Source organism: Prenolepis imparis, unplaced genomic scaffold (assembly GCF_030444845.1).
Source record: "Prenolepis imparis isolate NDT839.2.m4 unplaced genomic scaffold, iyPreImpa1.0 SCAF_13, whole genome shotgun sequence".
Taxonomy (NCBI): domain Eukaryota; kingdom Metazoa; phylum Arthropoda; class Insecta; order Hymenoptera; family Formicidae; genus Prenolepis; species Prenolepis imparis.
This window is the reverse complement of record NW_028141171.1, coordinates 2,015,026-2,041,300: the sequence shown is the minus strand read 5'-3', so window position 1 is coordinate 2,041,300 and position 26,275 is coordinate 2,015,026. Positions and strand designations below refer to the sequence as shown.

General features: G+C 34.4%; 1 protein-coding gene across 1 annotated transcript; it reads right to left on the bottom strand.

Moving 5' to 3' along the window:
• Positions 1 to 4,351: 4,351 nt before the first annotated feature.
• On the bottom strand, positions 4,352 to 8,975 carry LOC145944313 (uncharacterized). The gene is made up of 5 exons (XM_083052579.1): positions 8,825 to 8,975; positions 7,746 to 8,527; positions 7,147 to 7,474; positions 6,369 to 6,905; positions 4,352 to 5,361 (listed from the first exon to the last, which is right to left on the bottom strand). The coding sequence occupies exons 1-5, from the start codon at positions 8,973 to 8,975 to the stop codon at positions 4,352 to 4,354; spliced, it is 2,808 nt and encodes a 935-aa protein (XP_082908705.1).
• Between the last annotated feature and the right edge of the window lie 17,300 nt (positions 8,976 to 26,275).

Here is a 26,275-nt window from a genome sequence, read left to right as displayed (position 1 = left end):
TCTTTTCTAGATTAATGTATTTAAATTCGTTGGTGGAAATACAGCTCATATCATGATTCGTAACACATTAAAAAAGGCGACAACTAATGTGTTTGCCCAAAATTTTAGTTGGGCTGGGAAAAAAAATAAACGCAGTTTCAAAGACTTGGGCCTTGCAGGAGTGGTTATACGTGAGTTCATATTTTAAAGTAAATTATTAAAATTAATTTATTTTAAATTAAATCAAATTTTCAAATAAAATAAAAGTTTTGTTTAAGACACTATATGTATATAATTAATTTTATTGCATTTATATTTGTGAAACACTTTTATAGAAGCTGTTCGTACAACATTTAGCCACATGACTGACAGCGATATTGCAGAGTATACATCAAAATGGCTGGCTCAAGCTTCTTTAAGAAATCAAAGAGAATGGTATATTTGTTTAATACGACAAAAACATCTTTAATTATTTATTAAAAGATATTTTTAATTGCATTTGTGAAAAAATGTACAAAAATGTTATTTTTTTAAATAATACTGAATTTTTATCATATTTATAATTTAATTTAATATTATTCTATAAATAAAAATTACTTTCTAATTTTTTTACACAGATGCAATATGTATATGTATATTTTTTATTGCATTTTATGAAAAATATCATAACAATTTTGTGTTTATATATGTGTGTAAAGTTATTTAGCTATTTTTTAAAATTCTTGTCTTTCAATTTATTTCAGCAAAACTGAAAAAATTCAAAAAAATGACGACAAGTCCGATGATTCTCTGACCTCGCATCTAGCATGATGGATAAGAATGCAAATCCTGAGACAAAGGGCGGATTAAACGGTGCAAAATTAAATGCTCCATCAAACAGCGCGGTTGATAAAATGAGATGCAATATGAATCTTCGACATTGAGGAAGGCTGAATCCTCGTCGGTTCTGTGCGAAAGCGACATCAGGAAACGAGAACGCGCGAGCGCAACATCGTGGGAAAAGTCAATCCGGAAAAATTGCGGCTTCTGCGATGCGATTCGAAAATTGATCTCGTGATTAATATTAAATAATTTATGCTCACTTTTCTTGTTTAATATATTATGGAAATATTCATTTAACTTTTGATTGTTCTAAAAAATTCTTAAGTATAACTGAGAAATATTCGTTTTGCTCTACTGCATCTATTTAGATTTCTTATTGTGTTTTTATTCATGAAAAATTTTTTTTTCCTTTTTTGTTATTAATTTTTTATAGAGCATTTTTGACTAGCATTATTAGTTGGTAGTATACATAATGGTACATAAGTTTAATTAAAATAATTTTCACAGGATGTTAAAAAAAGGGTAAAATATTTTAAGGGAATTTAGTATCCCAAAAAACAAGTCGACATATTTTATTCTTTTTTTCAACACCCTGTATGTTTTGTTTATTATAATAGTAAGTTTGTTTTCTTTATCATAAAAAATTTAAATTCTATACTTGAAAGTTTGTTAAGACACAAATATTTTTATTATATATAGATATACATTGTAATGCAATAATGTACGCAATGTGTGCAATAATATTATATAAAAATTATATTTACTTAATAATATAAAGATAATATAAAAGAAAATAATATATAACAAAAAATTATATATTAGGAAATAAAAATATATAATTCAAATTATATAAAAATAAAGATTTATAATAAATTGTAAATTTCTTGATATCTAATCAAATTTTTATTTAAAATGTTTCCTTATATATATATATATATATATATACACATGCATAGATTTTAGTACTTTTTTTTATTATATGTTTACATATATAGTAATCTAGTGTAGTAATATCTATATTTCTAATTACTAACTTTAAATTTCGAATGTAAATGCTACATTTTACTGATGTTATTATAATATCATCAAATTGTTTCATAACATCAGCATAATAAACTAACATTTACTTGACGACATTTAAAATTAGTAATTATAGGTATATAAATATATACAGATATTATTAAATTAATTACTATAAGTGAACATAATAATGAAAGCGCGTAGTAGTATATTAAAATAAAAAATATTATTTAGTATTATTTAAAATATATTGCACCGTAATATTACCGTAGTATTACATTGTAATGTTACCATAGTATTACATTGTAATGTTACCATAGTATTACATTGTAATGTTACCAATAGTATTACATTGTAATGTTACCATAGTATTACATTGTAATGTTACCATAGTATTACATTGTAATATTTCCAAAGGCGGACATTTTACTGTTGCTGCAATCTTGCAGTAACATTGCAGAAACATTTCGCAACTTCTATGCAATATTACAATGTTTCAATGTTACATCTATGCAATGTTTCTGCAATCATTCGGTGCTGTATGGGAATAAATGAATTATTAGATTCTTCAGATGAAGAAGATCTAAATCTAATGCCTGATATTTTATGCCATAAGACTCTTTTATTTTTAATTTTTCTAGTTATAACTAAATTAATTTTTTCTTTATATAAACATAAAAATAATTTGATACTAGCATCCGTCCATGCAAATATTTCTGTATTTTCTTTATCATTTTCATTTTCTTGTATATTTTCTTCTATATTGTGTGTGTTTTCAATGTTATTCATATTTGTATCTTTATGTAATTTAATAAATATTGATTTATTTGCTACAGTACAATTAACAGTATCACAATTAAAATTAATCTTTTTTATTATAAAGAACTTTAAATTCTGTCCTTCCTCAAAAGTCAATATAATACATTAATTTTCAATTTTTCTTTATTTTTTAATTAAATTTCTTCAAAAAATTTATATACATAAAATTAGCTTTTATTTTTAAATAATTTCTATTTTTAATATTTAATATTTATTTTCAATATTTTCCCTATTTTGCGCAGAACTTTACTTTCTATTACTATTTATAAAATTAAATTCGCCACCATTATTGAACTTATCAGTTCCTGCACTGCTTGTTCTTCCTCAAGACCCAGTACAATGAACTGTTGCACTAAATTTCGTTGCACTGCAATAAAGAACGGACCAATGCTATCTTGCACTGCAATAAAGAACGCTTTGGTGTCACTAGTGTACACCAGTGCAGAAAGTTCAGCAATAAAGAACAAACCTAAGGTTTTTGCACAAAAAATTGTATTAAAGATTCAACGGTGTGATTCGAGTTATTAAACATTATGCTCCTCAGATTTTATATTTTTTAATATAGAGATATACTATTTAGTAATTCATTACCATAAAAACAAATTTTAAGGCAATATAATTGTTTTCATCATTGATTATTATACATTAAATGATTTAAATCGTTTTTCTGACAATCGACTACAATAACATATAAAACATCTTTGACGTTCGAAAAAACTATTAATATATAAAAGCTGCTTCAATTTCAATTATACATAAAATAAAACATTAATTAATTTTAAAGAAAACTTAGTATCTCGGTAGACAAAAATTTATTTTATTCTATATTACATTAATCTACAACTGTTTTGTAGTTTTATTTTAAATTAATGAATGTTTTATTTTATGTATAATTGAAATTGATGCTAAAAAGCAGCTTTTGTATATTAATAAGTGTTTTCGCACGTCAAAGATGTTTTACATGTTGTTGTAGTCGATTGTCAGAAAAACAACTTAATAAGTCATATTTTATGTAACCCATGGTGAAAACAATTATATTGCCTTAAAATTCGTTTTCATGGTAATAAATCATTACTAAATAGTATACTTCTATTATTGCGGATTAGCGGTGAAGAATCGTTAACCATGGAAACTTATAAAGTGGACTGTAATTTATTATCTGTATTCGGACTACAATGTGTCGAGGTCGACTTTTCGGAGACTACTGGTCATCGTACCAAGGAAGTTTGACTCTTCTTCGATGGAATCGTTAAGTGGTTATTATTACCGTGTTTTCGTTAGAAGGTCAGTACACGTTTCGCTGATACATATATAACGTTCGCTGACACACACATACATGTCGCTGACAAATATTTACATTTCTTTCGAAGATATAGACATTCCGCCCACCAATTAATGTAGATTAATTTTTACATCTCCTATGAATCAGTCATCGGAAGCTTACATAATTTATTTATTGCTCTTTTATGAACTCCGGTTGCCGTTTTCAGAGTAACAACCCGAACTTTGTCATCTGTGCCTTTATGAAGTTCCATTACTTTTCCTAACTTCCGTTTTCACGGTGGCATATTGGTTTCTTGTATTAGAACAATATCGTCAATTGAATATTGGATTTCTCTAGTTTCCATTTAGTTTTTCCTTGCAATGAAGTTAAATACTCTACATTCCACCGTCGCCAAAAGTCTTGGAAAATTTTCTGCACTAATTGCCATCAACGGTCTAATCTATTGATCGGCACTTCACTTAAATCTAATTCCGGAATGGTCGTCAAGGGTTCGCCAATAATGAAATGGCCAGGCGTTAATGGTTGTAGATCTATGGGAGTAGAAGGCAATTGACATATAGGACGTGAATTTAAACACGCTTCAATTTGTATTAATACGGTGGATAATTCTTCAAATGTGAAAAGATTTTGACCCATAATGCGCTTCAAATGAAATTTACATGACTTCACTCCTGCCTCCCACAGACCCCACATATGAGGTGAAGATGGTGGAATAAACTTCCATTCTATACCGGTTGGAATGCAAAATTCGTTGCGTATTTTTTCCGCATCGGTGCTCATAATCTTTCGTATTTCGTCTAATTCATTTCGCGCTCCAACAAAAGTAGTGGCATTATCGCAATATATTTTTTGTGGACAACCTCGCCGTCCGACAAATCGTTTAAGCGCCGCTATAAATGAATTTGAACTGAGATCGCTCACCGCCTCAAGGTGTACTGCTTTTGTCGAAAAACAAATGAATAATGAGATGTAGGATTTGTTTGTTTTTCTCCCGCGGCCTCGATTTACTAACGTTATAATTGGTCCGGCGAAATCTACGCCCGTAACAAAAAATGGACGCCTCGGAGTTACTCTGTCCGCTGGTAACTGTCCCATCATCTGTGACAGTGATTTAGGCTTGTTACGAAAGCACGTCAGACATTCGTGTACAACTTTCCTCGCTAGATTTTTTCCATTAATAGGCCAATATTTTTCGCGGATAGCATATAACAACGCTTGTGGTCCGGCATGTAATAATCTGCGGTGTTCTCGTTTGAACAATAATCGCGTAAAATTGCTCTCAGCCGGTAGTAATATTGGATGCTTTGTATCAAATGTTGCTAGGGAATTCTGAATTCTACCGCCCACCCTGAGGAGTCCCGTTTTATCAATGAATGGACTGAGTGACAAAATTCTACTAGACGATACAATTTGTTTTCCTGCCTTTAGAGCTGATACTTCGGTTGAGAAATGAAGGTTTTGAATTTCGATTATTATTAATTGATTCACGTTGTGAATTTCGTCAATTGAAATGTTATCGTATTTCCGTTTGTCTCGATCAAGTTTACAATTGGATATAAATCGCAAAATCCATGCCAATACGCTCGAGTTTTAACAATGAAGAACAATTATTTAACAGAGACAAAATTATTTGCCTTGAGTCAACATTTAAGAATACTCCTAATTCCGATTTCTGCTCGGATTCAACAATTGTTATTTCTTTTTTCGAGAGATCTATTAATTGATTTTTTCCTTGAATATTAATAAAAAATTCAGATAGCCAATAAGGGCCTTCCCACCACAGTGTAGAACGTTTTAATTCGTTAAGACTTGTACTTCGAGAGATTAGATCGGCAGGATTATGTTCGCTCTTGACATGATACCAATAATTTGATGCGAGAACAGATTGAATCTCCGCAATTCGATTTGATATAAATGTTTTTTGGCGAGACGGATCGCCCGCTATCCACGCTAGTACAATCATAGAGTCGCTCCATGCATACACCCCATTGAGTTCAATTTTAAGAGATTCTCGCACATGTTTCAATAATCTCACTAGAATGACTGCGCCGCAAAGTTCAAGTCTCGGTAATGTAATGGTATTATTTTTTATCGGCGCAACTCGAGATTTTGAACATATTAATGCAGAGCTGATACTATTGTCCTTGTCCGCTGTTTGCAAATACACGCACGCTTCGTAAGCTTTCATCGACGCATCGCAGAATGCATGTAAATAAAATCGCGTCGCATTAGCGCTTGCAATAATTTTACGAGGGACCTGAATTATATTTATGTCCGTTAAATCGTCTGCGTATATATTCCATGTTTCCTGCAGGTTATCGGTCAATGGGTCGTCCCACTTCAAATTTTCGTCCCATGTTCGTTGCATTATCAACTTGGCTCTAATTAAAATAGGACTTATTAACCCCAATGGATCGAACAATCTTGAAATTGCGGATAAAACTTCTCTGTCCGCCACTGTGTAGTAATTCTTTTAATTGTTGAATTAACTCGACTGCCTCGAGTTTAGAATTTACTCCCGTCAAAATATCGTCAACATATAAATCGTTGAGTAAAACTCGTGATGCTTGTTTTACCTGATCGCTCGCGTTATCTGCTAAGTACCTAACACAACGTATAGCCAAAAACGGAGCACACGCTAGGCCATATGTCACGGTATTTAAAGTGTATTCTTGTATAGGTTCGTTCACAGAGGATCGCCACAAAATTCTCTGATAATTTCTGTCATCCTCGTGAATTAAAACTTGTCTATACATTTTCTTCAAATCAGCCGTGATAACAATAGAATGTAATCGAAATCGCATGATTATATCGATCAAATTATCTTGTAATCTTGCTCCGGTCATCAATGTATCGTTCAATGAAAAATCCGAGGTAATTTTGGCCGAACCGTCAAACACTACCCGCAGTTTAGTAGTCAGACTAGATTCTTGTAATACGCCGTGATGCGGTAGATAAATAGGGGTTACTTCGCAAGAATCTTTAACAATAGACATATGATTTAATTTAATATATTCCTCCATGAATTCCGAGTATCGATTATGAAAATTTTGATTGCTTTTGAATCTACGTTCCAAATATTTTAATCTCTTTATAGCTATTTCTTTTGATTCGCCCAGCTTTGTCTTATTTTCGCGGAAAGGTAATCTGACAACGAACCGTCCCGAGGCGTCACGATTCATCGTGTTTACAAAATAACGTTCACATTGTCGCTCTTTTACGGACATCGTAACCGTTTTGGTTGCTCTGATAGTCTTCCAATTCCCAAAACTTTAAGAGCGTATCGTTAATAGATTCTTGTTGCAGTAATAGACATGAGAAATTGGAAGATAAACAATCGGTCGTTTTATTTGTCATTAAATAATCAGGTATTGGACCTGTTTTTATCCAACCGAATTTACTATTCTGTAACGTTGGTAATTGATCGCTTAGTTCAATCCTTTCCGTTTCTAATAATTTAAAGAAAAATTCTCCGCCTATAAGAAGATCGATATTACCGGGATTATAAAACAGTGGATCCGCCAATTTAATATTTTCCGGAATAGGTAGCTGAGAATAACTAATAGAAAATGATGGTAATTCTTTCGTTATCCTTGGAACGACAAGACAATACAAATTTAGTTCGAACTCGGAAGTTCGCGATTTTAAATGTAATCGACAGCTATGCTCGATTGTGCAAGTCATTGCTTAAGCCGCTAATAGATTGGTAAACGCTGTTCAATTTCAGACCAAGTCTCTTACATGCTGCTAAAGTTACAAAATTAACTTCGCTCGCGCTATCCAATAACCCACGTAACTGATTATTGTATGTTTTATGTACCTTGACATTTACAATAGCGGTTGACATGAGAACGCGGTTCCGTGTAATTTCTCCTCGTGCATGGTGAACCGATGGACCACCCGATAGATCACTGGAAATACTTGGTGTCTCTGAAGTTGTCCGCGAATTTGATCTGCTCATCGTTTCCATGGTATTATTTCCTGGCTTGCCTCTCAGATTTTTAGTCGAACTGGCTGCTTCTCTCGGCTGATGGCACAGCGTATTATGCCGCTCTCCACATTCTCGACACGAATCCGCTCGGCAATTCGTTGCGAAATGATCGTTGCGGAAACAATTGATGCAAAGCTTCAATCGTTTAATCGCTTTGAATCTATCTTCAACAGACAAATCCAAAAATTGATGACAGGAATAAATCAAATGTTGACCCTGACACAAATAACAGCGACCTTTCTGTATTGTTGTTGCTAATGATACTTTACCCTGATATTTCAAATGAGACAGTTTTTGCTTACTGTTGTCGTTCTTATCAACGTTATTGAATTTTGACTTGACATTTCCAGAACCTTCGCTTAGGGAAACTCGCTCCAAAATCTGGCATCGGCGTTGTAGAAATTTAATTACGTCAGTGGTGGTCAATTTCTCATGCGTTTCGGCATGCTCTTCCCACCTTCTCTTTGTAGCGCTGTCTAAATTTGTCTCAATTAAGTATATAATTAATTCTCCCCAAGAATCAGTGGGAAGATCCATAGAATGTAGAACCCGAAGATGTTTCTGAACGTGATCTACGAGCTCTCGGATCGCATTAGCAGACTCTCGATGTACTTTAGGTATTTCAAATAAACATTGAATGTGGCGCTTACGAATGGGTTTATCATCTTCATACCGTTTTTTCAATAATTCTCACGCGATCGTATAATTCTGATCGGAAATCTCGATTGATTCGATAACTCTGGCTGCCGGCCCGGTCAGTGATCCCACGAGATACTGATGCTTTTGAACATTGGATAATTCGCTATCGTTAATTAAAGTTTTGAACGTGTCAGCGTATCTTTTTCATTCCTCAATAGTCCCGTTGAATGTTGGCAAATTGATAATTGGCAGCTTGACGTGCGATTCACATGGGGTGTTCGATTGTGCACGCATCTGCTCCAGCATATGACCTTGTTGCTCCAGTATCTGTGATAACACCTGACCGCGTCCGCCGTCACCGTCCCGTTCCGATAATCTCTGCATGAGTTGCACTTGCTGCTCCAAAACTTGAGCTAACATTCTGCCACCAGACTGACCACTTGCACCGCCGTCAGTTGACGGCCCAGTCAGAAATGTATAGTTGACTCGATGTCGAATCAACGTTGAAAATCTGATGTCGAAGTATAGTCGAAATTTTGATCGATTCGACGTCGATGTCGTACCAAATATCAACCAATTTTCAATTATTATTTCAACGTCGTTTCAACGTCGAAGCATAGTCGAAATTCGATTGTATATATATATATATATACAAAATAGTATACTTTATTATTTATTATTTTTAAGGTAAAAATACTAAAAAACAAAAAGTGCAAATCTTATTTTTCTTTCATTTATTATTATACAAAGTTGAATATAATTTAAACTACATTGCATTATAAAATATATACTTATTAACAATGCGTTATATTTTTAAACTATTTCAAATTTTAACATATTATAAGAATAAAGCGTTTAGTATACCGTTTAACAAAAAATCACAAATAATTGCAGAACAGCTGCGTTTTACTAAATTTTACACATATATAATATTATAAGTACTGAAAACTTATAAATTTGACAACGAAAGTAATATTGCACACAAATTCCGATGCTTGTAAATAAAAAAAATGTATAAAATAAATCTCTTATACTATATTAATATAGCGACAAAATAAAATTCCATATGTGTTTTTCAAAACGATCGAAAGTATGAATAATTTTTCGCAATCGCATAAAATTAGAAAAAAAATAAAACTGAAATTGATTTAACGTTACGCATAAAAAATAGATATTTTTGTCGCAGACATTTTGTTGTTTTAAATAAAGAGTAGAGCATAGTTCAGCGATAAATATGCTATAAAAATCGTCAAATGACAATAGAAAAATCGTCAAATTTCAAAACAAAAGAAACAAAAATAATCTTATTTTTTTATTATTCTTTTCCCCATACTGCCGTCATCTTGGCGACGCCAAGGAGCTTGCTTTAGCCACAGTGAAGTAGCTGCATCAATCTCTGGGATTTCTGTTTCTGGCCTTTTGTCTAAAATGGCACCTAAAAATGCAATAATTTTTATATTTTATTAAATTTTGTAAATTATTTTATTATATTAAATTTTTATTTAATTTTTATTGATTAATTTATATTTATATTATTGCTCTTATTTGAAATGATTCTTAGTGTTGGAAATAAATATAAGTTTACTTACCTTGAACAACTTCATACAGCATCAGCTTTTCGAAACATTTTTTGGATAAATGTTTACCACCTTTTAAAGTAAAGTCTGCTGCCAATGTGTTTGAAATAAGTTTCCTTAGTACTTTATATGTATTAGGTGTACAACTTTGCTTCCGCCGTTTTCCTATAGATAGCTTTAGCGGTAAGTAGTGGTCGAAATAAATAGATCATAGACGTCATGCAATAAACTTGGGCATCTGTCAACATAACCCCATAGAAACATTAGTCGATTTGTGTCTGCATCATAAAGTTATTCTCGATTGAAAATGTCAATTTACGAACCAAATTCTCGTCATTTGCGGGAGGTTTTAATTTTCTGCTTCAATATGAAGAAATCTGCGGCTGAGGCTCATCGAATGCTCTCAAATACTTATGGTGAGGCCGCTATTAGTGAAAGAACGTGTCGTGAGTGATTTCAACGCTTCAAGAACGGTGATTTTCACGTCGAAGACCGGCATAGCGGTGGAAGAGAGAAGGTTTTCGAAGATGCAGAATTGGAGGCATTACTTAATGAAGACTCGAGTCAAAGTCAAGAAGAATTGGCACGATCATTGGGAGTAACTCAACAAGCAATTTCAAAACGCCTCAAAGACATGGGAATGATTCAGAAGCAAGGAAATTGGGTGCCGTACGAGTTGAAACCGAGAGATGTTGAACGGCGTTTGTTTGCTTGTGAACAGTTGCTTGAAAGACGGAAGGGATTTCTGCATCGCATTGTGACTGGGGACGAAAAATGGGTTCATTACGATAACCCCAAGCGCAGAAAATCATGGGGATATCCCGGCCATGCTTCCACGTCGACGGCCAAACCGAATAACCTCCCGCAAATGACGAGAATTTGGCTCGTAAACTGACATTTTCAATCGAGAATAACTTTATGATGCAGACACAAATCGACTAATGTTTCTATGGGGTTATGTTGACAGATGCCCAAGTTTATTGCATGACGTCTATGATCTATTTATTTCGACCACTACTTACCGCTAAAGCTATCTATAGGAAAACGGCGGAAGCAAAGTTGTACACCTAATAGCTTCCTTAATATTGTCTTTAGGACCAATAATTTGACTCATGTAACAAATCTGAAAAAAATCAAAATTTGAGCGAAGAAAATTAAATATTAAATAAATATTAAAAACAAATATATATATATATATATATATTTATATACAGGGTGTCCCAGAACTGGCGAAGAAGCTTTTAATGACAGATTCTTCATGAAATTCTAAGTCGAAAAGTTCTTTACAAAAATGTGATCCAATGAATAGAATTTGAATGGTGAGGCATTGAAGTTGACGTATGGGAGCGCATGAAATTCGCGCGGTCAGGAGCGTAACGGCCAAGCTCGGCACGGGTACAACTTATAACTCGTGTATCGCGCCGATGCGTGTTTATCGTTACTCTATAATATTCTGTTATTAATAATATGAATTAATTATTCTCATTAATAATAATATTTATCTTTATCAATTAATAATTTTGTGTACTTGACCTACTGGTTGAATATCCTTAAACTATGGGATATGCGAGATATTGATTAGACTAACTTAACAAATGACAAATTTAAAATAAATTAATAAATAACAAATTAATCATAATTTTATCAATTAATTAATTAATTACTCAAATAACTGAAATTAATAAATAATGAGTAAATAATAAATATTGAAAAATAGAAAAAAATAAATAAATAGTTAATGAATAATTAAATAATAGTGTAATATTGAAATAAAGTTTCAGAGAAAAATATAAAAAATTTCAAATAGTTTAAGGATATTCAACCAGTAGGTCAAGTACACAAAATTATTAATTGATAAAGATAAATATTATTATTAATGAAAATAATTAATTCATATTATTAATAACAGAATATTATAGAGTAACGATAAACACGCATCGGTGCGATACACGAGTTATAAGTTGTACCCGTGCCGAGCTTGGCCGTTACGCTCCTGACCGCGTGAATTTCATGCGCTCCCATACGTCAACTTCAATGCCTCATCATTCAAATTCTATTCATTGGATCACATTTTTGTAAAGAACTTTTCGACTTAGAATTTCATGAAGAATCTGTCATTAAAAGCTTCTTCGCCAGTTCTGGGACACCCTGTATAATAAAAGGGATAAATATTTATTTACAGTTGCACCAGCATTATCATCTTTCGATAAATATTTTTCAAATTTTTCTAATTCTTCCTCTGTTGTCAATGGGAGTGCTGGAAGATCTGCTGGCCTTATTATTCTTTTCTCATGTGGTAGAAGAAAGCGATTTAATCTGCATAAATTCATAATCATATCTAATTTGCTACTAATTTCTTGATTTAACGAATACATCTTTTTTTCAAAAGCTTTCATATCAAAGGTCGCTTCAGACACTAATACACTACCTGTAAGAAAATCAAAACGTAATATTATTTGATGCTTTAGAAAAAATTAAAAAGTACAAAGTCATATATGTTACTTGATCTACAAGATGAACTCGTTGTAGAAGCAGCTGTCACATGAGAAGTAACTGGACTCTTTTGACGTAATTCTGGTGGAGAATTGCACATTGAAGATGATGATGATTTTTCATCAGATGTATTTGCTTCATAAATACAGTAATTTTTTGATGTACCTGGTGTCTCTATATTTATCGATCTTGCACTTGTACTTGGAGATACATCTTTATTTGATGACATATCCTGAACTTTCATTGAAAAATCGTTCTCTCGTGGAATATTAGGATCAATATTTTCTTCTGTAGCATCATCAGAATCCATCTTTACACATGAAAACATTTCAAGATTTCAATTTATATTAATAAAATTATGATTTACATCACGTTGCATGTGCGACATATAGAAATACTTACATTATCTTCTATCAAACATTTCTGTTTTTGTCTTGCAGTCTCTATGATTTTCGATTTGTTATCCGTAACTGAAGTTACCTTCCTTGCTTGACATATTTTTGTAAGTAGGAGATCCTTTTTAGATTTATGATTTTTAGAAAATGTCAACATTGCGTCATTTTTTTTTTCTAATTGTTTATTATTTTTCTGTAATCTTTCAAATTTTTTTGTTTTGCTATCTGTGGTAATATTGTTTTGGTATTGTTTTACTTTATTATTTTCTGATCGAAACATGATAAGTGGCGGAGAAGGAGCATGTTTAAATTTAAATTTTTTTGTAGCACTATCATCTCTATCAAAATCTGAATCATCAGAAGTAGAAATATTTTTTAATTTCTTCTTTTTTGTCACTTCTGTCGAGAGAGATTCATCACATGAAAACTGCCGCTTAATTTTTTTACGTTTATCACGACCAAATTCACACTCTGTTTCATAATTAGACGACATAATATATCCATTTCGTGCATTTCGTGCAGCCAAAAGTGTATCTAGGAAATACAATTAAAAAGACAATTAACTTTACAAGCAAAAAATACGCAATGAGAAACAACATACCATAACATTTTAAAACAGTAACATTATATATCGGCCATGAAGGAAGTGCATCTACTTCTTTTTTAATTGCAGTACTCTGCTCAGATTTAGGAGGCCAAGAAATTTTTGTATTTGTCTCTTCATCTAATTGTTTTAGCCATTTAGTAAGACCAACTTCAAATAAAGAATCGTCTTCCTCGTCACAATCAACATCTTCATTTATAAATTTCAAAACGACAAACTGAAAAAATAATAATGATTTTGATATGTAATGATTTAAAATTTTTCTAACAATAAAATATAAAAGAATTAACTTTACATACACTTTTACAATTAGATACACAATATAGACGACATAATATATCAAAATTCTATTTGTAAAAGGACATAATATGAAGTAAGGGTATGCAAACATATTCATCTCTTATAGGAATGAGCCAACATTTGGCAATAATATTATTTAAAAAAAGTACCAATCTTTCTTCACTTAAATCAGATACTTTGACAATGCCAAGTTCAGACGAATGCAAAGGATATGTATAAAAATCTGTAATATTTTTAAAAATATTGCCAACAAAAATTATATTATCCTGATTGCGAATGACATTTCTCAGGACTCCAATTTTACCTTCACTTGTTTTGAAGCATGAATCTCTATTATTTACTTCAAAAATAACATTATTTACTGAAATTTTTTTAAACTGTTCACCATAAATATTTTCATTGATATCTCTATGTTCTTTTGAAAAAATAATTTTATTTATATCAGAATCTAAAAGTACGACGTTTTTCTTACTTTGTTCTAGCTCACGTTTTGCTGCTTGTTGAATGGGTTTAAAACCAGATTTGAGGTTACTTTTAATCATTTTTAATTTGTTTTCATAACGAAAGGCACTAAATGTATCTAAACAACCATGATCAATACATTCCTGTGCCAAATGGCAAAGAGAGTGAACATTATATACAACAAATAATTTTCCAAATAATGTGATAGAATGTTGGATAAAAGTTCTGAGTAGAGTATTTGCACAATCGTTAAAACTTCTATAAAGAATAGGACTTGTAAGAATATAAATTCCACAATGCAATAATAGAAAGTGCTTATAAATATTTATATCAGGATGTGAAGCAAAAGCTACTATGCCATCATATAAACATAAACGATGGAATTCCGTTGCTTTGTAAAATGATAATTCATGTAAAGATCTGGGTTTTCGAGCAAAGTCCTGAGGACAAGAAGGAGCTAATAGAATCAGCCTATCAGATATTCTGTTTACAACAGTCCAGTGTAGTTTCATGGACTTATCCAATTCTTCCATGCTTCTAATAATCTCTTAAACACACCTTCATATACCAAATGCATAGGCTCTAATCGAAACTGAAAGACCATTTTGGTATTAAGTTGAAGAAGAGGTGATACTCCTTTATGATGGCGAGGTTGCATTTGATTTTTAAAACTTTCGTCAGTTCTTAAAGGAGCATGTAAATCAATATACGTTTGTCTATAATCTAATCGTTCTCCCCATACTGTACATTTTTCACATGAAGCATATCCATTATGGCCTATACAACATTTTATTAATTCTCTAGCTGGAGCATCAAGAATATAATGTCTAATTAAAAAAATAAAAGTTTTTCCATATCGTACATAACCATTAGAAATTAGATTATCAACTGCAGTTACAAAATCTTGTATAAACTCTTTCACATTATTTGGATCAGAATTCCCAAAATAAATAGCAATAATGAATGGATAATTTTTAGTTCCTACGAGATGTCCTAATATTGGCCAAAATTTTTTCTTTGAACTTCGAAAAAGAGGGAGTCCGTCAGTATTAATATCTATTTCAATTTTTTGTTTTACTTGCAAGTACTTTTTTAAATTAAGCCCATCCAAATAATTTTTGATTCCTCGATACCAAAATTGTCCTCCATTTTCAAAGTGAGTAATATGTATATCGTCATCAATTTTCAATAAAGTTTTATAACTTTTAGGCAGATTATTAAATACAGGTTGAAGTTTTGCAAGTAATTCATCTATTTTGGACATGGAAATAACACCACCTGATAAAGCCCATTGACGTAAAGCTAATATTGCATAATTTTCCTTTTGCTGATCATTTTCAAAAACTATATTAACATTTTCATCTCTATTTTCACTTTCATCCGTATTTTCACTTTCATATATACTTTCATCTGTATTTTCACTCTCATCTATACCTTCGCTCTCATTTATATTTTCATTTTCATCTCTATTTTCACTCTCATCTATACATTCATTTTCATCTCTATTTTCACTTTCATCTATATTTTCATCAAAATTCGTATGTTTATTAGTTTATTAGTTTATTAGTTTATTAGTTAATTCTTCCACACCAATCACTGTTGCGACCGTTGAAAAACGAATTCTTCGACTCTCCTTGCGATGAGAGACAATGTCGATTGAACGTAAACACCGCTTTTTCCTCTACGCCGATCCACCCGTATATACACTCCGCCTTGCACTCACCAGAATGGTTTCACCGATGTTACACATGCGGATCCGGCTTGAAGGACCATTATGTTGCGGATTAGCGGTGAAGAATCGTTAACCATGGAAACTTATAAAGTGGACTGTAATTTATTATCTGTATTCGGACTACAATGTGTCGAGGTCGACTTTTCGGAGACTACTGGTCGTCGTACCAAGGAAGTTTGACTCTTCTTCGATGGAATCGTTAAGTGGTTATTATTACCGTGTTTTCGTTAGAAGGTCAGTACACGTTTCGCTTCTCGCTGATACATATATAACGTTCGCTGACACACACATACATGTCGCTGACAAATATTTACATTTCTTTCGAAGATATAGACATCTATATTAAAAAATATAAAAGCTAAAGAGCATAATGTTTAATAACTCGAATCACACTGTTGAATTTTTAAACCAATTTTTTGTGCAAAAACTTAAGTCGACTTAAGTCGTTCTTCAAGCGAACGACTCAAATTATCCTCATCCTCATCTTTAGCCTCATCCAATACGATTATCTTCAAATACTTCCTGTTATAAACCGACAAATGACAAAATGAATCTCCTCGAAGAATTCGAACAATTTACAAAGACAGTAGATATAATTGAGAAAGAAGGAATAGTTTACATTGCTGGGTACATTTTGCTCAACGATTCAAACATAAGTATGATCTAGAGCAGCGTACCTAGTTTGTTAACTGATCTTATTATAAGTACAGTTAGATCCACGCTATATTTCTAGAGGAGGATATGTACCCCTTTGATGACATAATCAGAGTTATCGAATTAATGAACATTATTTTTGAAGAATATCATGGGTCCTCTGAATTGAGAAGAAAAGCATTTATTTGCACTACAGTCACTAACATGATAATTCAGAAAATGGATCATTTTCTCCAAGAGAAGATACCAAGAGAAATGGTAGCATATGTCTCGTGAGAACAAGAACATACATTTATTGTCTCAAAGAATGTAATAAAAACTATGTTGATTGGAATAAAAAAAGTAAAGAACAAACAAAATACTTAAACTAACAAATAAAAAATAATGCATAAATAAATTAAATACTTATATTATTAATTATAATTAAAAATAATTACACAGAACCACAAAAAAAAATATTTGTTTTGTTTCTGAAACTAGAGTAGATGTTTCTTATAGATTTTGGGTCCCTGAATCCGAATCTGTAACCCGTTTTACTCCATCACGTCTAGTTTTTTAGATAATCGTAAAATAAAGCGAAAAATCTGTGAAAAATGGAAGAAAACAAAGTTTTTTTAAATAACTTTTTTTTCCAGAGATATGTAAACGTAAATTCAAATTGTTTTAAAATCTGCAAATGAAAATCTGTCCATTTGGTTAATTGAAAACTATTTTTATACAAGTGGAGGGGGGAGGGGGGCTAATGTGTAATTGGTCCCCAAAATTTTTTGAATAACTTTTATAAGACAAAATTTTTTTTTATATAATTGGAACTAGAGTAGGTGTTTTTTTAAATAGATTTTAAATCCAAATTTGTAATCTATTTTACTCCATTATGTCTAGTATTTATACTTTTGCAGACTTATAAGACCGATTTTAGTGAAGAACAGGGTATAAGATTCCATCAGGATATCAAAGATATGGAAAAACATTATCAAGATATTTGGGATGAATACATAATATCAGATTTTTGCTGGAATTTTAAAAGAGAAACAATTTAAAAAAAGAACACAAGAAGAAATCAATTCAAAGATCTTTTTAAAGAAAAAAAATTTGGTCTCACAAGTCTGCAAAAGTATAAAATTATACGAGACATAATGGAGTAAAATAGATTACAAATTTGGATTTAAAATCTATTAGAAACACCTACCCTAGTTTCAAATATATATAAAAAAAAAAATTTGTCCTGTGAAAGTTATTCAAAAATTTTGGGGGCCAACTTCACATTAATCCCCCTTCCGCCAATTATACAAAAATGGTTTTTAATAAACCAAATCGATAGATTTCCATTTGCATATATCAAAACAATTTGAATTTTCGTTTACATATTTTTAGAAAAAAAAGTTATTAAAAAAACTTTGTTTTCTTCCATTTTTCACAGATTTTTCACTTCTTTTTATGATTATCTAAAAAACTAGACGTGATGGAGTAAAACGGGTTACAGATTCGAATTCTGGGACCCAAAATCTATAAGAAACACCTACTCTAGTTTTAGAAACAAAAAAAAAATTTTTTTTAAGTGTAATTTTCTGTGTAATTAGACCGATTACAAGTTTATTCAAAGAAATAATTATAAACGTGATTAGATAAGAGAAAACCTTAGTGGAAGCCAAAGAAGGCGTATCGAATCGCTATTGATATTGATCAATTATTGAATCGAAAAAGTTAGTCTTGAATGATAATATTTGATTATTGATAAAACCGGACGTATTGCGATAATGAATTTAGAATATCTTTAACACGCTTCCTCAATGCGTACGCTCTCCCGACAAAAATTCTTCGATCGTCTCAAGTCCCATGTCCTTAATATATCTCTCGTGGCTCACATGTGGCAACGATTTGGTGAGGACATCAGCCATCATCTGTTCAGTCGGCACATGATCCAACTCAACAACACCCTTTTTGATGATTTCCTGAATGAAATAATATCGTACATTGATATGCTAGCAGTAGTATATGGGCCACTATAGCGAGTCAAAACAAACCCCCACCACTCGGCCACTGGCGCCAGAGGGGCGTGGCTAGACAGGGCTTTTCGATCGCTGATTGGTCTATTTGTTTATTGGGGTCATTAGACCCAGAGTTCTGATAGGCTCTCTCCATAGTGGCCCAGCATTCTGATTGGTTGATTTTTTTGGAAAGATGGTGGGTGAGTAGGGAGGGTTTTGGAAAAAGCCGACAAAATGGCGATAAAAATTGAGGTATAGCGAAGCCGGCGTGGGGGTTTATGACACCCCAACCGTCTATGATAGGCTCTAACTATAGTGGCCCAGCACGCTGATTGGTTGATTTTTGTATTTGGTGGGGAAGGGGGAGAGCGGACAGGGTTTCTGAAAAAAAAGCCGACAATATGGTGATAAAAAAATCGAGGTATAGCGCTGCCGTCGTGGCGTTTATGACACTTCGCACGTCGCGCGTCTACCTGTAGCGATAGAGCGGATAGGCCCCGGTGACTATGTATAGCGCTGAAAAAAGATAAAAAATATGAGCATGCACTAATTTCGACTGACCGCTTACCTCAGTGTCGTATTGTCAAATATCGTCAGCACCGTCGGTAACAAAAGAAACAAAAAATAAATAAAAAATACAACTGGCCAGCGTCCGTTTACAATTTCGACTAATCGCTTACTCAGCGTCGCATTGTCGGATATTATTGGCAGCTCAGGTCACAAAGGAGGCCTAAGAGAAAACACGTGCGTTCGAGTTCGTATTTAGTAACGCTATGTCCAGGTTTTATTGCTGAAAAGAATAAAATTATTTCGAAGTAAAGGGAGGATAGAGAGAAGGAAAATATTAGACAATTTGAAGTACAAAATTTTACTTTATGCTACTTTTTAAATAAAATTGATATTATTACATAGACGTGATACATAATATATATTTTCTTTATAGCTTATTACACTTAAAATTACAGGAACAAAACATTTTATAAATGTTACAATAATTGTTACAATTATTACTAATACTATATACAAATACTACAACTATTACAATAATTTACATTACTTTCCTAAAAAATGTTTATAATATAAAATTCTTATATCCTACTTTGAAAGAAAAACGTGGAAGACCGAAGAAAATACGCGAGAAAAGAATATTATTATTCCGATGATAAATAACCGTACGGAACTGAGTAGCGGCTATTAATAAATCTACGTTTTACCAATACTGGTGCGCATATTTTCGTCTCGTCCCGCGTTACAATTTCATGAAACGCGGTGCGTCGAATTGCTCTAAAACGTAGATTTATTGTAGTTTCATTTTCTTCTTCTCCTTCGTCATCTTCTTTTTCTTTTTCTTGATTCTTTTCTCGCGCTAATAATAATTTTTTAATGCTCTTAAAATTAACGTGCCGCGAATTCTCGTAATTAAGGGTTATTCCTTTAATTTTACAAGTCTCATATTCACAGCCCCCGGGTGTTCGCACAATGTAGGCGTAAAATTTTGGGCCACCGGACACGAACTCTTCGATGTAGCTACCGCGACCGTAGCTCTCGAGCTCGTTGGTCATATCGTCTAAAAAATTACCCGTGCACGGCTCATATTCATGCGGATCACCGGTGCTCACATAAATACAGGAATCGGTATCGTAATATAACACGCGACGATCTAAACGCTCTAAATATTCGTATAATTTTAATCGTGCTTGCGCGGTCGTATATGCAGCTATTACTACGATGGTTATCGGTGAGGGTACGACAGCCTCTTGTCGCAATCGCCACGAAACATATATTACCTCGTCGTTTACAGGTAATATATCGGTTATCTCGTGCTCGGGATTTGTTAATAATGACATAAAACGCTGCTGCGTTTTAACGACTTCGGTGTTCGACAAATTGGATCGCTGGCCAAATTTTCCCCAGAATGAATTCAAACAAAGCTTCGCGACCGAACGTAAACCAGGGTTTCGCGCTGTTACGCTTATCGAGAACAATACCCTCGGTTTCCTCGTACTCCCTCAGATATTGCTCTTTAGCGTCATCGTTCTCGCATTCGCTCGGCCACCCACTTGCTTCCTGTTTAAGTTGTAGAAATGAGTTTATATATTCGGCGAACAATTCACCTTGCCGTGTTTCGCGATTATATTGACTAATTTCATATTGCCAAATTTCATTTACTTTTATCACAAGATAATCCTTTTCGATGGTCTTGCGTAATTCGCAGGACACCCACGTGCCCTCGAATTCGCGTTCGCTAGGACGCTCGTGCGTACACGCCGACTGCGAAAATGTTTCGCAGCAACTGCGACATAAGGCAAATAACAATTTTCCGTGCGAGCGATACGGAAGTACCGGATGAAATAAATCGCGCGGTGGAAGTACTGTACAACGTACGAAGCCTTCGACAGAGTCAAAATTATAATTCGGTGCCGTTCCAATTAAAGTGGACATTCATCTCCGATATAAATGACAGGATGGCCGATAGGGAAAGCACCCGTCTTCAATACATACGGGTACAAAGAACATACGTCCACGTAACGTATTTTCTCCGCACCCGAAATTTTGTAAAGTGTCGTGATATTTCCCGTACGTCCACCGAAAAATGCGTCGCGAGGATCGAGCGGTGCTGTTTCCAGCAACGGATGCTTCTCGAGAAATTCGCGCATCTCGCGATTATCCCGCATTTCTCGATCGAAAGCACACTCCCACTTTTCTGTCACCAAGTACCCCCGTTATCGAAGTCGCCACGAGATCGCGAGAGTTCGCTCGTATCGCGAGTCAATCGTGTCTCTACGCTCCATAGCCGACGGAAGCGGTCTATCGCGATTTATCGGAAAGCACGAAGTACATCCATGCCAAAAGCAGCCGTGGAATTGCAACACGTGACGAGATGTTATCCCCGTTTCCGATGTCTTTTCATAATAACCATCGACGAGTGTGCCGTCGTTCGTGCGATATTCACGTGCACGCCCTGCGTGGTTTATAGGATGACCGAGCTCGCGCTCCTTCCATATCAACCACTGCAGAGCTTTACGCGAATGCTTGTTCGCTTTTCTGTAGCCGCCTGCTGGAATGACACCTATCGTATTCGTGTGTAAGAAGTTTTTCCGAAAAACTGTCATACACGTCGAAGCAATAGTTGTACATTCCTCGAACGGGCATACATTTCCGCGATCTATAAAAATTTTTCTAAACGCCATGCACGCTCGTCGAAGTATATCAACATCAGTACGGCAATATTGCACTATCTCGCGTTGAAAATCAAACACAGAGTTTTTTAGCCGCATGTCAGTGTGCCACGCGAGAAAGCGTTCGCGCTCTTTCGATTTCATGGTTTCGGGAGAGTAGTAATGCGCGGCGGGTAATGGTCCAACATACATTTGATTTTCGACAGTATTGAATAAGTGCGGAAATATGCCTTTATCCGCTGTATCCTCCAGCCCGAAAGCTTTCGGCAACTCGAATAAACGCATCGGCATATAATTTACGCTATCGATAAACTTTGTATGTCCAACCGTTAATACGACGATTTTAGTTCCGTTCAGAATAACTTTCGGCACGAGATTGACGCTATTTTCCACAATATGTTTCAAAATAAATTGAGCGTCGAACGCTTTCGCATTATGCGCTATGCATATGATCTGTTTGAAATATTTCGTCCTTCGCGTTGCGAAATCGACAAAATATTTCACCGGATCATTACGAAACACGAACTCTCGCACTCCGCACCAGCGCCAACGCACGGACATGTCATTGTTTCGTGCGCACGCTTCGCAAATTTGTTGCGCGTCGCAGAGTGTCGGAACATGTTTTTTTACTGACGTCGTACCTTCGATCGTCTCGTCCTGCCGCGTTTCGAAATCGTAAAACACAAATGCTACGCAAAAGTCCTTTTCTGTCTTTATATGAAAATGTGCTCGTTTCCTCATTATCAATTGTGCTTTTTTCCTCCTCGACGGCTGTATCTACTGACGTTGTCGTCGCTTCTACTACCGGAGGCGATGTCGACGACGATGGTCCGGCAGAGGAATTAACGACGCGTCGAAGAGGCCTCATATAGCATAAATGATTTCGAGGTTGCGCCGAATGACATAATCTGCAGTAAGAAACTCCGCATTCGTGTTTCGCTTTCGCTTTAACTACGCACCCGCATTTATCGCAAAATCGTATGACACTACAAACACTGGCGGACGATCTACCGTCATATGATTTTTCACTACGATGACACTCGAAACACATTGCACCGTAAAACGTCCGATTGCACGCGCCGCATTTTACGTTTCGTACGTCAGAGTGATCGCACGCCGGCACGGTAAAACAACGCGGGCATTTATTTGAGCATCGGTGACCGCTACCTCTATCGTTTCGAAAGCCTACATTGCACGCTACGCAATAATTACGAGAACCCGCGGGGGCTTTTAAATTTAATATAGGGCTCTAATGACGTGAATCCTCATAATACATAATATTTAGCGGATAAGAGGATTCACGTCCGAGAGAAGCGCTGTACCGTCATAGAACGGTTTCTCACCGCGACCGAAAGTACTAAAATTATATACGACGATAGCGATATTGTCTGCGGCGAGATATCGCTGGAAGCGCTCAATTTCATAAACCCCGCATCCCTCTTCGGGTATTATTACATCGGCATTTTTTGTTAATTCGCCCACTCGCACTGTAACGCCGATTGCTGATGTCTTACTCTATTCCATTTTTCGTGTCGTCTCCCGTACGAATGTTACCGCGTTCGCAATAAGTTTGCGCTACTACGAGAGACCGGGGAAAACACAAGTTGTCGGAATTATTTATTTGGACTATTGAGCGCTTCGCGATATTTTCTCGCTTTAATGCGACACGCCCGCGCCCCAAAGGAACAGAGATGTTGTAAATAAGTACATTAAATTGTTCCGCGATATCGAGTCCTCCCGCGCTCTGCGCTACCACGCTCACAAGGTCCCAAATATCCCCGTGGGTCAAATCACGTACTGGACGAAAGGATAAACCCGCGGGTCCGTGTGATAAATTCGGCGAATCGAACGATAATCCTACATAATCACCCGGTTCACTCGAATTTATCGCATATTCGTGAATTTCTCGAAACGCATTTTCTAAAGAACGATAAATATCTCCGCCTTCGGGTAATGGACGTATCGCGAAACTCGCCTCTCTACCGATTACCCCAAATCTCCTAAATCTACGGGCATTTTCACTAATCAAATTTATATAATTAAAATTATCGCCGACCTGCTGTTGCTGTTGTTGTGGTTGCTGTTGCGATTGTCGTTGCTCCTCCTTCTCCACCTCCTCTTCTCCATCTTCCGTCTCAGACGAGGTATTATCAAGATTTTCCTCTTCATTCTCCCCCCTCGTGATTACTTCTTCATTATTCTGCGAGTGTGATAATAATGTTCTCTCAGACGCGTTGTTTTGTCCACATCCTCTATCCCCTCCGCCGCTTTGTACTATCGAAAAAAGAAAATTGTAAAATTGAATATAAATTGTATAAAATACTATAATATTGCTTTTATTTTATGCTCGAATTTAATCTTTGCACAGCCGCTAGTGTTATATTACAACGAGATAACTCACCTCGTGGTGATAATCGTCGTATCTCGAGTAACGCATCCCGCTCTCCTGCCGCTAATATTCCGGAGAATAGATAATCGGCAAGCGACGAATTGCTAAAAATTTAAATTTGTTTAAGATTAAATTCGAACATAAAAATTTAGCAAAAAGTAAAACAACTTCGTTACCTTCCACGCGGGGATCGTATTCGCCTTCTTCGTCCTGCTCATAATTTTCTGCCTCCATTTCTTCTTCCTCTTCGTCATTTTCCTCCTCGTCTTCTTGCTCCTCTTCCTGGTCCATTTCTAATTTTTAATATTTGAAATTTTGTTATAAAAATAATATATAATTATAAAGTCTTATATTACTTCGTATATTCAAATTTCAGCGCTTTGTACTTATATTTTTAAATATCGTCTTACCTTGTGTGAACACTTCGCTATCCGCTGAGCTTACGCCAAAGATAGAATCGTTGTCGTCGTCGTCGTCGTCGTCGTCAACGTCGTCATTGACGTTGTTGGTTTCGACATTGTTATTATTATTAATAATATCATCTTCGTCATCTAAAATAATATATTTATATATTAAGATTACTAATTTTTTATATTTAAAAAAATATTTTATTATTTTCAAAAAATGTTAACTTACGAGATATATCGATAACAGCAATCGGCAAGTTTTCCGGCGGGTGTATTCGTGCTCTTCCTGAAAATATTTAATTTTTTATCAGTAACTGTAATTTTACGAATAATTATTATATATGTTTAACGTTTGTAAACTTACGCGAAGGTCCTGCCTCGGGCTCTTCTTCCGCTCTGCGTCTTCGGGTGGGGTGTACTGTCGCTAATTTTACAGGAGTGTTCCTCGTTACGAATAATTAATAACGATTAAAAATTTAGGCTTATAATATAATTACTGTTTCATATTTTTTCTCATCAAAAGGAATAAAATAATTACCTGTTAATGGTTTTCTTTGATAATCCGCCAGTAGATAGACTGCATATCCACCCACATCCTCTTTTTCGTGTTGAAAAGCCTCACGCATTAATATTATTTCAGCGGCGGCGTTTAATAATTCTCTATCGCCGCCGAAATGCCCCAATCTATATAATACTTCAAGTAACGAATTGGAGATGAAGCCCGCGAATTTTCTAAAAATATTATAATTATTACACGGCTCTTCCGTCAGCCGTGATAAATACGACGCGGTATTTATCGTCGGCGACAAATTCGCGGCCAAAGTTATGCATTCAGAAATTAACTTTTTCTGAGCTGCCATTTTTTATTTGCACTTAACGTTTGCACTCACAACACTAACGCGATACGTCGAAACGTGTACGTCCACGAGACTGAGTAGCTAAGACGATGTCAAACTCAAAATGCGGATTTTCTATTACGCTTCGGAGAATTTATACTTTATATCCATGCCCACCAAAAGAATGAAGGCGTCGAAAAATTCAACATTTTCTTCGTTTATATTTTAAAAGAGTGGGAGGTTCGGAAAAATTTTCAATTCTCTCGCTAGCGCTTATTTTGTTTTTCGAAAAGGTCATAGAGCATACGCACATTTCTTAGTCTACTTTACTTACCTATCGAATGGTGCTTTTCTTAACAACTAGGCGTGGCTGAAAAGATTTTTAGTTATTTAATTGGCAAACGTCGATTTTCTTTCCGACGAATATTCTAGATGGTGTTTGAGTTTTACAACTATTTTCCTAGCCGGGGAAAATCATAAAATCATTTTCTCTTATTTCTTCAGATACAAAAAATAGTTGTATAGAGTATAAGCCTGCTTTTTTTTTATCCCATCATATAATGTTACGAGGTCTAAATCGCCGATCTTGCTTTTTCTTGTCCGCAAACATTTATTTTACTTTTTATTACAGGGTTTATTACAGAGGATTATTACACGCTATTCTTCGACCTAATCCGGCGTTTTCGAACTCGCAAATCCTTATT